Source organism: Taudactylus pleione, unplaced genomic scaffold (genome assembly GCF_031769625.1).
Source record: "Taudactylus pleione unplaced genomic scaffold, aTauple2 ptg000041l, whole genome shotgun sequence".
Classification (NCBI taxonomy): Eukaryota; Metazoa; Chordata; class Amphibia; order Anura; family Myobatrachidae; genus Taudactylus; species Taudactylus pleione.
This window is the reverse complement of record NW_028284443.1, coordinates 69,077,951-69,091,641: the sequence shown is the minus strand read 5'-3', so window position 1 is coordinate 69,091,641 and position 13,691 is coordinate 69,077,951. Positions and strand designations below refer to the sequence as shown.

At 44.7% G+C, this 13,691-nt stretch overlaps 1 protein-coding gene across 11 annotated transcripts in view; it reads right to left on the bottom strand.

Moving 5' to 3' along the window:
• Positions 1–13,691, bottom strand: part of MYCBP2 (MYC binding protein 2) — a 339,358-nt gene that overhangs the window by 249,094 nt on the left and 76,573 nt on the right. For all 11 annotated transcript variants that reach the window (XM_088459230.1, XM_088459176.1, XM_088459189.1 and 8 more), the window contains exons 11-13: positions 2,844–2,920; positions 1,184–1,388; positions 341–505 (exon numbers count right to left, since the gene is read on the bottom strand). In XM_088459230.1, coding sequence (XP_088315356.1) covers positions 341–505; positions 1,184–1,388; positions 2,844–2,920 — 447 coding nt within the window. The remainder of the gene's footprint in view (positions 1–340; positions 506–1,183; positions 1,389–2,843; positions 2,921–13,691) is intronic.

Below are 13,691 nucleotides of genomic sequence, written 5' to 3'. Positions count from 1 at the left end.
TCAGGTCAATTAACGGTGTTCTTTAAAGTACATTACAAAACCACCTAACAGTAGAAAACCACAAAATTATGCTTCAAAAAAAATTACCAGGGTGTTTTTTCTTTAATTTTTAAAATAAAAACAATACATCCTATATAAATAAAAATATTTTTTATCAACAAAAATTATGTCACCTGTAAAAATCTGCACTAAAAACAGAAAAAGCAACTGAATTACTAGAATCTATGCATGACTTTAAATGTTTGTAAAGCTAAATAGCGTGCCAGTTCTAGCATTTTGCAAAGCAAAGGAAATACAAAGTCTGGCAGCAAAACTATCAGATTGCATTGCTATCACTTACTTGAGTTGTCAGAATAGATGGCATCTTTCCCAAACATATACAGCTCACCGTCCTTGGTAATGACGGAGCTGCTCCCGTTATTGCAAGCGGTGGTCACCACAAACTTGCCTTCCATCTTTATCATTTTTTTCGGTTTGTATGGTTTCGACTGTCTTCTGCTCTTTGCTGTCAAGTGTAAATGACAACCAAATAGCAATTAGAAATAATTAGTAACAGTTAAACAGATTTTTCAAATTAACTTGCAATTCACAAATCAATTTTCATGAATTGTAATGACAAAGTCCTAATTACACCACTGTTAGAAGTAAACCAAACAAATGCCCACTTATTTCTGATTATGCTATGAAAATGCATCACGCACTGGTCGTTTACCGCACCAAAAGCTTCACATTCTGCATCTCCCAAAGATGCGTTAGAGTAAATTGTCTATCAATTCCTACTGACATAATAAAAATATTTGGGAAATGACTTTGAATGGAGGCAAGGACATTAATTGAAAGTCTGAAATGAATTTGGTTGTTCAGTATATATATTTGATCCCATTGTTGAATGCATCACTACAGACAGTGGAGTGATCACTCACAAATGCAGCCCAGAAGACTCACAAAGAATGGGTGATACTGCTAATGCCTCATGACCAATACCCATGAGGCGCTGCTACTTAACGCAATTACAGGTCCCATTCTCATTGCTCCAGCCCACAAAGTGGCTACCCTTAGTGTAGGAGATATTTTGAGCTATTTTAATACCATGACATTTAATGTGAATTTATTGTACTCAAAAGTATCTTCAATTAATATCTGCTTTACAGTATTGCCAACAACAAAAAGGGGAGGAACTTACTTGACTCTCCATCTTCCCCTTTACTAGCTGTCCCAGTGAAAAAAACACTCCCATCATCAGCAGTGAGTAAGGCATGGGAGCCATCATGACCGACGGAAAACTGGACAATCTTTGGGGATTTTGTTATTGTGAGTTCCACCCACTTTCCAGTAGAGGGACCACCTTGCTTGATTCCGAGGCTCTGATATTTACCAGTGTAATAAATCTGAACAAACCAGAAAATAATGTATTGCAGAACCCTACGAAAGTGACATTTTTGACTGTAAAACATTTACTAACATCAGCTGCTGACAAACTGCCTCCACGTACTGGACCCCAGAGTAGAGCCACAATGAGGAATACGAACTTCAAATGAAGACTAACTAAGTGCAGTTGGCTTCATTTGTGCTTTATTCAACATCTGTAGTACATATTGTGAGTACTGACTACAAGTTTCTCTAGTGAGCAACATAAGACTTTCTGCTGTTCTCACCTGCTGGAGAGTGAAGAACAGGTCATCATCTCTGCTAAGACAAGTATGAGCCCTAACAATTCAGTCAGCACATTCACATTATTACCATGTTTCATCGCTTTAAGTCTAAAGCTATTTACAATAGCAAGTTATTCCTATATATATATATTCTGGAATGTGTAGACTTCACAGGAACATCTCTACCTTCTCACATGCATACTAATGGTGCATACACAGTGGGCGATTAAAGTGGACGACTGAACGATAACGATATTGTTATCATTCAGTGTTCACATTATCGTCCATTTTTTTACCTAAATGAACGATAAACGACGTACAATACGCGCTCTCGCGGGTCGTTCGATTTTATCGTTCATCGGGCAAACATGCAGGCCAACCTAACGATATTGTCAGGTTGCTGCATGTTGGGTAATGGGGGAGAGAGCCCGGCGCTGATCGATATCGTTAATGATATTGTTCAGCCGGTGTGCTCAACGTCATGAACGACATTGAGCACACACTGCCAGGGACACACTAGACGATATCGCTCAGGGAGCATATTTTGTAGTGTGTATGCTCCTTATGGCCTCTATTTAATCCTTCATCAATCTATTTCCCAACGATGCAAACTACTTTTTCTTAAAATCCATTTTTATTGAACACATTACTACATTTATGTGGGCCATTAGTAAATGCAAACTTTTCCAGTGGCTCTGCAGATAAAACAATACATTTAAATCCTATATTTTATTTTAACACAAAACCAGCAGATTATTATTTTTAAATATCAAGATGATGAGGTTTTTGATAAATAAATGCATCATTTCCCCACAATTACCGGAGCGACACACTTGGGAGTGATTGACATTGTCAAGCGCAGCAATTTAGTTCAGGTGTATGATTTGCAGAGAACAAGATGACAAAAGGGGGGAGGGGACCTTGCCCAGGAGTCTTCATGATAATGCTTTTGAAAAGCTGGGAAATCATAAATAAACTTAAGCTTAAACATCTTATTTTTATAAAGTATAACATCCCTACATAGACAGGACAATATTTTGTTTATGACTAGACCTATACGACATGACATAAAAAAATCATAAACAAACTCTGTACTAAATGTACAACTAAAATTACTGCTGTTCTATGAATTAGGAATAATTAACATAGTTGTACAAAAATGATAATGTTTTCACAGATATTCCAGTGTACCTTTCCACTTGAAGTCTTCATTAGTGCAAATTCTCTTCCTGCTCCTAGAACAGCCAATTCCTCGTCAAAGCCAGTACCTTGCATAACAGAGACAAGAGCAAAAACAAAATTTAAGCAAACGGTTAAATAATACAAAATGAAGAAATTGAACAGAATTACAAGTTTTAAAAAAAATCAACAAATACACATAGGGCGGGGAATTCAATTAACCAAAGTAATTTATGATGGGCTAATTGATCCTCGGAGCGGTTATCAAATTATCCCCGAATTTAGCCCACAGCACTGCACTCAATGCCTATTTCCTTTCAGTTCTGAGCAGACCCGAAAAAAATGATACAGTATACGCAATGCAAACAATGGGTTAACACACAGTCCCGGGAACTTTTCCTGGATTCAGTGTGTTAACACCTGAAAACAGATAATTTATTGGGCAAGAAAAAAGGGCTGTAATCAAATAGCCCCGAGTGTTAAAGCCCAAGGCTACCACGTTCTCACCATCCATAAACTGTCGGGGCTAATTGAATTCCTCCCTTTGTCCATTGCCATTATGTACACAGCCCTAAAAGGTAACACAATACATTGACAACCCTGGTGATCTAATACTGTGCAGTTTTATTTCCGAGTGCAAAGTTCGGTCATGCTTCTAGCCACATACATATGGTTATCATGTTTTATGCATACTAGGTATGAGCTCAACCACATATGTTGATCACTGTCAAGACTGTGGTATGACAAAAACAATAATAACAATAATGTGTTTCAAAATCCAATGCAGTAGTTTAGAATTTCTTAAAAATAAATTAAATCTTGATTGTGAACTAGTCATGTCAGGCACATTTTAAGTGTAGCTGGACAGAAAATGTATAAAAAAAAAAAAAAAAAAAAAAAACTACTTTCTCCAATATATTTGTCACAAGTTTCTTGACACTGAGCACACTACTGCATTTGTTGCTATCTAATACATTTTTATGTTTCACATGCAGCTCTCAACTCTTCCAAGGGGCTGCACAATATTACACAAATTTATGTTATGTTCGCATTTGTATATTTAACCAACATGCTTTACCCACAACTCAAAGGGGTAAACAGAGGATACTGACACTTTGATAATGACCACTGTTGAAACAAATTATTATAGATTATAAATCAGAATAAATGGAGCATGTTTCTGAACTACGTGGTGCTATTTGGACAGATTTCAATCACTTCTAGCTCACAAAGCACTAACCTTCTGCCATTTCTACACACCCCCATCTTAAATACTTGAGGCCATTGGCAAAAAGCTATCGTACTGGGGGCTGCAAGGCAACTGGAAATATGAGAGGAGTGAAAATGTGGAAAAGAATTTAGAGTTGGTCTGATGATGCGTAATTCATACCACTGTGTGGTTGACGTAGGACTAGGAGCACATAACCTGGGTACACACTAAACTGTATGTGTACGCAGTGATCTGACAGGCGGTGACCCCCCCCTCCACCACCAACAGGCCGACATATTGGACGGCTGGTACACTTTAAACGATCTGCTGCCTCACCGCCCAAAACGTCGCCCCTGCCGCATCCCACTGCACGTGGTTGTCAGCTGCATCGTCAGGTTGAGCTGCATGTAGGGACGACCTGACGATGCGGCTGATGACCCCACAGGAGCGCACAACGCCCGACATAGTGGGTACACACTTCATGATTTGTCGTTCTGATCCGTCTGAATCGGGCCAATAGTCTAAAATATCGCCAAGTGAGTACCCAGCTTTAAAATCAAATTTTACCAGTACAATGGTAAAGTCATTACATTAAAGTCCGCGTAGCAGGCAGTTGTTTTTTTTTTGTGTTTATTTCTTAACCAGTGCGTGATGCATTTTCATAGCATATTTAATCAGAAATGTTAAAAAAATGGGAATTTTTAGTTGCTTGCCGTTGAATCCTTCCCTCTGAATCAGGCTGGGGTACATTGGACCATAGGGTTGTAGATGGGACTGCAAGGAGCTGGCACTTAACCAAACCTATAGCTTTAACTCTAAGCTCCTTCCCACTGCAACCCCTTCACATCCGTACAACTTCAAAAGTACCTGGTAAGGAGAAGCAGTAACCCAGTGAAACGGTTATAACAACAAAAAAACCAACAGAACCGTAGGGACCAACTTGATCAAATAACAGAACTGAATGTGAGGGAGGGAATGCAGTGTTCCCCTGCCTGATTCAGAGAAAAGGATTCAACGGTAAGTACTAAAAATCCCCTTTTCTTCATCAAGGCTGGGGGACACTGGACCATGGGACGTTAAAAAAACGCACCCAGGGGAGGGAACGCTCAGGCTGCCTGACCGGAGAACTGTACACCCAAAGTGGGCGTCACCGGAGGCAAAAACATGAAACCTGTAAAAATGAGTGACCGTGTGGACAGAGTACCTGGTAGCTGCGCCACCCAGGAGGTCACCACTGCCCGAGTAGAATGAGGTGACACCCTGGCAGGTGCCGATCGCCCCGCATCAGAATAGGCCTGAGAGATGAAAGAGCGGATCCATCGTGCAATGGTCTGCTTCGTGGCTGGTCAGCCACGTTTCTGAGCATCGTAGAGAACCAGTAGAGAATCCGTCCAATGGAGGGCAGATGTTTTGCCCAAGTAGAATCGCAGGGCCGTGACAACGTCCAACATAGCCAGATCGTACCGGTCCTGGGAAGTCTCCGATAGTGAAAAACGCAGGAAAAATTTCCTGGTTCAAGTGGAAAACTTGAAACAACCTTCAAGTTGAACAGCCCGATCGTCGTGAGCAAGTGATAGGAAACCAGCCACCACTGGAGGGATTGACGAGTGCTGCCCGACAGAACCAGAAGCTGAGAGGTCCTCCGTGCATCCCGACCAATTGCGGAGAATTTCCACTGGGAGTCCCACAAGTGGAACCGGGCGTACTGGACTTGCAATAGCTGCCATGTTCTTCATGAAGATGCGTGGGGCTGTGGCCAAGCTGAATGGCAGGGCATGAAACTGCTAGTGTGCGGGGCAGACTATGAACCAGAGGAGAGAGTGATGATCCGCCCAGATAGGAATGTGGAGGTACGCGTTCCTGAAGTCGACCGAGGCCAAAACAGAACCCCCTGCCAGAAGTTGGGGAAATTCCAAAGAAAGCTTGGGGTCGGCATCAGCCTCCCAGGTGCCGAGGCGGAGCGTCCTTCGAGCCAAGACGGCCGTAGCTGGAAGAAAGCATCCTGAGAGGGAAATGTATCAAAGGCATAGAACCAAAAAAAGGTGTGTATAGAAGACCACATGGCCGCCTTGCATAGCTGTTCAGCAGAGGTACCACGCCAGGCTGCCCACGAGGGACCCACAGAGCGAGTAGAATGAGCAGATACTGTAGCTGGCAAAAGGAAGGCTGATCTGAGTATAAGCCTGTGATATAGTCATGCAAAGCCATCTGGACAGAGTGTTTATTAGCTGGCCATCCCCTCTTATGGAATCCATATAAGATGAAGAGGGAGTCCAATTTCCTGATGGCACTAGTACGGTCCACGTAAATCTTCAGAGCATGGACCACAATTTACTCATTAAGGGGGAAACGACAAACAACCTGGGGAAGGAAGCTTGGGCGCGTTCTAAGAACAGCCCTGTCCTTATGAAAGATTAAAAAAAGGGGACAACACGAAAACCCTACGAGCAAAAGCTATAGCCAGAAGAAACAGAGCCTTCGCAGTGAGCCATTTGACATCCACTGATTCCAGTGGTTCGAATGGAGGATCCTGAAGTGGTGGAGAACCACTGACAAAACCCACGGAGCTACAGGAGGGACAAAGGGAAGTTGTATACGTATAACACCTTGTAGGAAGGTGTGAACATCCGGTAGAGGAGCAATTCTGCGCTGGAACCAGACGGACAGAGCAGAGATGTGCACTTTCAGAGATGCCAGTCGGAGTCCAAGATCCAATTGAGCCTGAAGAAAGTGTTCTAAAAAACTTGATGGTCATAGTTTCTAGGAGCACACCACTGGAAATATGTATGCCATATTCGGTGATAAATTCTGGCCAAGGCCGGTTTATGTGCTCTGAGCATGGTCTGGAGCTAGAAAATCCCTTAGCCCTTAGGAGGGATGTCTCAAGAGCCAAGTGCGGATGTAGATCGGGACACAGACAACAGGTCAGGATGTAGACCGGGACACAGACAACTGGTCTGGTCAAAGAGGAAGTTGAAGAGGTGCGTCTATGGAGAGACTTTGAAGATCGGAGGACCAATGGCATCTGGGCCAAGCCGGTGCTACCAACAGGACTGTGCCCCCTTGACGTTTGAACTTCCGTGAACCAGAGTAAGAAGAGATATTGGAGGAAAGAGGTATGCCAAATGGAAGGTCCACCTCGCAGATAATGCATCCACGAATGCCGCGTTGGGATCCCTTGTCCTGGCTCCACACACTAGTAATTTGTGGTTGTGTCTTGAGGCCATGAGGTCCATATCTGGTAGAACCCACCAGGAGTTGTAAGACTTTGGATTTAGAGACCACTCTCCTGCATGCACATTGTGACTGCTAAGGAAATCCGCTTCTCAATTGAGAATTCCTGGGATGAATACTGCGGAGATGGCACTCAGCCCATGTGAGAAAGCGGGACACTTCTGCCGTTGCTGTCAGACCTCGAGTGCCTCCTTGGGGATTGAGGTAGGCCACTGTCGGGGCGTTGTCGGACTGTACTTGTACTGGCCTGCCCTGAAGAATATCTTGAGCCAGAGTGAGAGCTCTTTAGATGGCTCGGAGTTCAAGGACGTTGATTGGTAACCCTGCCTAGACTTGGGTCCAGCGCCCTTGGAAAAAGTGCTGGCCGGTCACTGCACCCCACCCGTGGAGGCTTGCATCCATGGTGAGGAGTGCCCAGTCTGAGATCCAAAAGGGGCATCCTTATCTAAGTGGGATGTCTGTGGCCACCAGGCTAGGGACAGGCGAACTCTGGGGAGAGGCCCATCGTCTGGGATCTGAACAGATGGGGCAGCCCATTCCACCTGGAGAGGATCAGGTGTTGTAGGGGCCTAGAGTGAAACTGAGCGAGCTCTACCATGTCGAAGATGGACACCATGGATCCCAGGGTCTGCATTGCAGAGTGAATTGACACTCCGTGACTGTGCAGTAGTATGCGTACCCGGTTTTGTAATACTGAGATTTTGTCTACTGTTAGGAAGATTCTCTGAACCTGAGAGTCCAGGAGAGCTCCCAGATGTACCATTCTTTGGTAAGGTGTCAAGAAAGACTTTTTCCAGTTAATTAGCCAACCGTTCGTTTGTAGAAAGGCAATGGTTACCTGTAGATGGCGGTGAAGAATTTTAGGGCAGCTGAACAACAGCAAGAGATCGTCTAAGTATGGAAGCAGTCTGATCCCTTGACGTCAAAGACAGGTCGCCATAACTGCCATGATCTTGGTAAAGACCCGAGGAGCCGTTGAAAGGTCAAAAGGCAGAACCTGAAATTGGTAATTTTGCTGTAGTATAGCAAACCGGAGATATTGTTGATGAGAAGGCGCTATAGGTATATGTAGGCAAGCGTCCTGAATGTCCAGAGACACCATAAAATCCCCAGGCTCCATAGCCAGCATAATAGAGTGGAGGGATTCCATACGAAACCTTGGTACCCTGATAAACTTGTTCACAGACTTGAGGTTGAGGATAAGCCGATGAGACCCGTTGAGCTTCTGAACCAATCAAAGGGTAGAATAATGGCCCTTGCCTCGCTGAGAGCAGTAAGGACTGAATGGTCTTTTGGAGCAGCAGTTCCTTGCTTGGGTCCGATGGAGGTAATGTGCAAAAAAACTGCTGGGGAAGGAGAGGGCATATCCGTGGGTAACCACTTCTATTACCCAGGCACCTGATATGGTCTGACGCCAGAACTTGGCAAACTGAAGTTGTCGGCCTCCCACCCTGGCTGAAGGCTTGTTCTCAGATTTGGTAGGTGGATGTCTAGTAGCCCAGGTCTGTTTGGTCCTAGGCTTGGAGGCTTAAGTTGATGCCTTGGAAAAAACTGACCTTTAGCTTTTCCTTGAGGACAAAAGTACCGAAAGGATAACATCCGAGGCTTCGCATTATATGCAGAGAGCAGGAACGCCATTTTGGAAGCTGCCAAGGTAGTTACAATTTTGTTTTATTCTGGGCCAAACAGGATATCCCCAGAGGCAGAGACTCTAATGCCTTTTTAGAGTCCAAATCTGCCTTCCATGAGCAGAGCCAAATAATACGGCGGGTTACTACAGAAGTGGCAGATGCCTTGGAAGCTAGGAGAGCCGTATCCATAGCTGCTTCACCCAAATAAAAGGCTACATCTCTAATGTGAGATATGTTTGACAGCTGTTCCCTCGAAGCATCAGAGAGAAATGTTTTTTCTAGGGCCTCTGCCCAACTCTCAATGCCTTTTGCCACCCAGGCCGTAGCCCTAGCAGGACGAGTGATGGCTCCTGTAAGAGAGTATATAGATTTTAGACAAGCATCCATCCTTCTATCAGTAGTCTCCCTCAACAAGGTTGCAGTATGGATAGGTAAGGTAGCATTCTTGACCAGACGCGTCATGTGGGAATCCACTGCTGGGGGAACTTCCCAGTTAGAGCAATAAGTAGCGAGACGAGGGTAAAAGGAACTTAAACATTTAGGCAGCTGAAATCTTTTACTGGGCATATTAAATACCTCACTCATGATCAGATAGCTGATCAGAGTGAGGAAACTCAGGTAAAACTACCCTTTGTTGCTTAAATACTGGGTCTTCTGCCTTAGGAGCAGGTTCTGTCTCTTATATTTGAAGAATAGATTTTACAGTTCTCACAAGTACAGATATATTCAATTTAGAGGAGGGTTCCTCATCTCCTGTGGGGGAGTTAGAGTGAGATAGGTCTGCGTCTTCTGCCTCCCCAGATGATAATTCAGAATCTGATAGCTGGGTGGACTGAGAGGATAAAACAACTAGGTATGGGTCTCTCCTTTTGCAACATTTGTTAAAAGGCTGTAGAGGTATCCGCCAGACTGCACTGAGGTAGAAAGTAGGTCTACCCATGGGGGAGTACCTGCTGTGGCCATCCCATAGGGGGAGCTACCACAGGGACAGTTTGGTGGTCCGCAATTTTTGCCAGCACCTGTGAAAAAGTAGCCCAGGGTGGGTCCTGGGGAGAGGACACCGGGGCTGATGGGCCCCGGGGCAGTATAACAAGATGCACAAAGACCATCCTGGATGAGGTCCTCTGAAGCGAAGCCTGCTGAGCAAGACTTACAAGACACCAGAGTGGGAGCAGCAGGTTGTTTGTTATTCTTGCCTCTGCCAGACATAACTGTAAGAATATAGTAACACGCAATTTGACACAGTGAAGTGAGCAACTCCAATATATGTGCAATATGGAACAGTGTAGTGCGCAACAGCAATATATAGTATGTGATAGCCCTCACAAATATAGGGAGATGTGAGGTACAATGAACCCCCTTGTACTTTAATATGCAAGGGTTATAGTAGAATAAAGGGAAAGGTATAAGCTGACAGTAATAGGAAAAAAAGAAAACATACTGCAGCGCTAGCACAAGTCACATACAAGCAGAATCTAGAATATAACTGCAGTGGGCACTAAAATCAACTACACAGACAGCAGTGGCTGGTAGGATATAGCGCTCTATAAACCTGGCCCTTGGGAGAGGTATACAAGGAGACTTAACCTAGCGTTCCCTGGAGATCTGATTGCAGAAAATGGCTGCCGTAAGTCTTAAAGGGGACGGAGTGTGAGGGAGGAGCAGCAAGACCGCAGTGGAATGGCGCCCTGAGCTGATGAAGGGGCTGCAGGGAGAGCTCCTTCTCCCCTATGCTGAACTTAACCACGGGTCCCCTGGCCTTAAATTGTGCCCTGCGCCAGTGCTTGTATTGCCCTTGTGGTCTAGTGAAGTCTCGGGCGAACCAGTGTCCACATCAGCGCCTCCGGTCAGTCTCCCAAGACCGGAGGCAAGTCTGCGCATTAGACGTGGGTCCCCGCAAGCGGGGATGCGCCTTACCCGTTCCCTTTGAGTATCGGCTGAAGTCTGGGGTCCGGGGAGCCTTGCTAACTAGATCCCCCTCAGAGCCCCGCTGGGAGTACCTGGCCGGGGGCTGCGCAGAGGGGTGATGGAGCAGCAGTGCAGACGTCCGAAGGACGCTTGTGTTAAAACGGTGAACCAGCTCCTGCTGAACACCAACGAAACTGAGTTGCCCTCAGGCTGTGGGCGGGGTATGGGGGAAGGATCGGAGCATCCCGGGTTTGAAAAGCTTTGCTGTTGGTGTCCGGTCCTCCAAGTTCCACCTACACCCCATTGTCTCCCCTGTGGAGCCTTATGGACCCTGAAGAAGAAAATGGACTTAAGGCAACCTTCCAATTTCTTATCCAGCAGATCCTTGAAGGATGCCAAACCCTGAACCGGAAGCACAGTGTGCTTAGCCAAACGTGCCACTGCCGCATCAACCTTGGGAGCACTTCTTGACATTATCCTCATCACCTGCACACTCTCCTCCATTACATCAACATCACTGAAATCAACCAAACCTAAACCCCGTAGAAATATTAATGCCATTAACCTTCAACAACTATCTACCTCTCTACAACAACTTTCACCAATTTCTACATTCACTTCTCCTGAGACTGCTGCATCACACCTAAACCAGACTCTAGAAAAAGCCCTCGATGAAGTAGCTCCAGCTACCCAACACACACCACGTAGAGTTAGACGTCAACCGTGGCATTCTAGCTTAACAAGGCATCTACAAAAACTCTCGCGTAAAGTTGAACGTCAGTGGCGAAAGTCTCATACTCCAAGTGACTTCCTCACATATAAGACTATCTACAACTCTTATCGTACTGCTCTGAACACTGCCAAACAAACATACTTCCAATCTCTAATCTCTGCTCAAGCTTCTAACCCCAAGCGACTTTTTAATACATTTAAACTGCTTCTTACCCCTCCATCACCCAAACCACCTGCTACTATCTGTGCACAAGATCTTGCTTCCTATTTTAGGGACAAGATTGATAAGATCCGAAATGAAATGGTAGGCTCTTCCTCAGCTAGTGACCTGCTCAATTCCCTACCTGAACCCTCTGGCACATTCTCTTCATTTGATCTCACAAACGAAGATGAAGTATCTACACTCTACTCATCCTCCTACTCTATTACCTCTCCTCTAGATCCTATACCCTCACAAATCAGTAAAGCTTTGTCTCCTGTGCTTATCCCAACCCTAACTAAAATCTGTAATCTCTCTCTCTACTGGCAACTTTCCATCACTGTTCAAGCACGCAGTGATTACTCCTATTCTGAAAAAACAAAATTCTGACCCTAATACTCTCTCAAATTACCATCCTATCTCCCAGCTCTCATGCCCCTCCAAGCTACTTAAGAGACTTGTCTACACCCGCCTCACACACTTTCTTAACTCACACAACTTATTGGACCCACTTCAGTCCGGCTTTCGTTCCCAACACTCCACAGAGACAGCACTGACTAAGGTAGTAAATGATCTTGTCACTGCCAAGGCTAAAGGCCATTACTCACTCCTAATTCTTCTAGATCTCTCTGCTGCTTTTGACACTGTTGACCACTCTCTTCTCATACAAACACTGCAATCCCTAGGTCTTAAGGACACAGCTCTTTCTTGGTTTTCTTCCTACCTATCTGATCGCTCTTTTACTGTTCGTTTTTCTGATTCTGCCTCCTATTCGCTACCTCTATCAGTTGGAGTATCGCAAGGCTCTGTCTTAGGTCCTCTGCTATTCTCAATCTATATCACCTCTCTTGGCAAACTAATCCGCTATTTTGGATACTCAAATCTACCTATCCTCTCCAGATTTATCACCATCTGTATTGGTCCGTGTCACTGAATGTCTTTCTGCCATTTCATCTTGGATGTCATCTCGCCACCTAAAACTTAATATTTCTAAAATAGAATTAATTATATTTCCACCGGCCAATAACAGTTACCAACCTGATCTCTCTATCACTGTTGGTACCACGACCATCCACCCCGCCCGACAAGCTCGCTGCCTTGGTGACATCCTTGACTCTGAACTGTCCTTTGTTCCCCACATTCAATCTGTCTCAAAATCATGTTACATACATTTAAAAAACATATTCAAAATTCGACCGTATCTCACACAAGACACTGCAAAAACTGTAATCCATGCACTTATTATTTCCCTCATTGACTACTGCTATAGCCTCCTTACTGGTCTTCCCAAAAACAGACTATCACCATTACAATCCATTATGAATGCAGCTGCACGGCTTATCTTCCTTGCGAAACCTTCTTCTGCTGCCCCGCTGTGTCAGTCCCTCCATTGGTTGCCGGTTTTGTACCGTATTCAATACAAAATACTTTCACTTACACATAAGGCTATTAACCAAACCACACCAACATACATCTCTTCACTCATCTCAAAACATCTCCCAACCCGATCTCTCCGCTCAACACAAGATCTGCGTCTCTCATCTCCATGCATTACTTGCTCCCATTCACGGTTACAGGACTTTCTTTGCGCTGCACCCACTCTATGGAATGAACTACCTCGCACAATAAGACTTTCCTCTAGTCTCCAATCCTTCAAGCGTTCCCTGAAAACTCACCTCTTCAGGCAAGCTTATCAGATTCCAGAACCTCCCACATAACCTTCATAGCTTCCATATCTAATTACATCCCCTTTTACAGTCCACACACAATCTCACACATCCTCATGACATTTGGTCGACATTCCTGTGTGTGGATCATGCAGCCAACCAAGAAACTGTGCATTCTGGCTGGACCAAAATGCAATATATAGCACCTACCCTTGTGTATCAATGCCTATTTCCCTATAGATTGTAAGCTTGCGAGTCGGGCCTTCCTACCTATATATA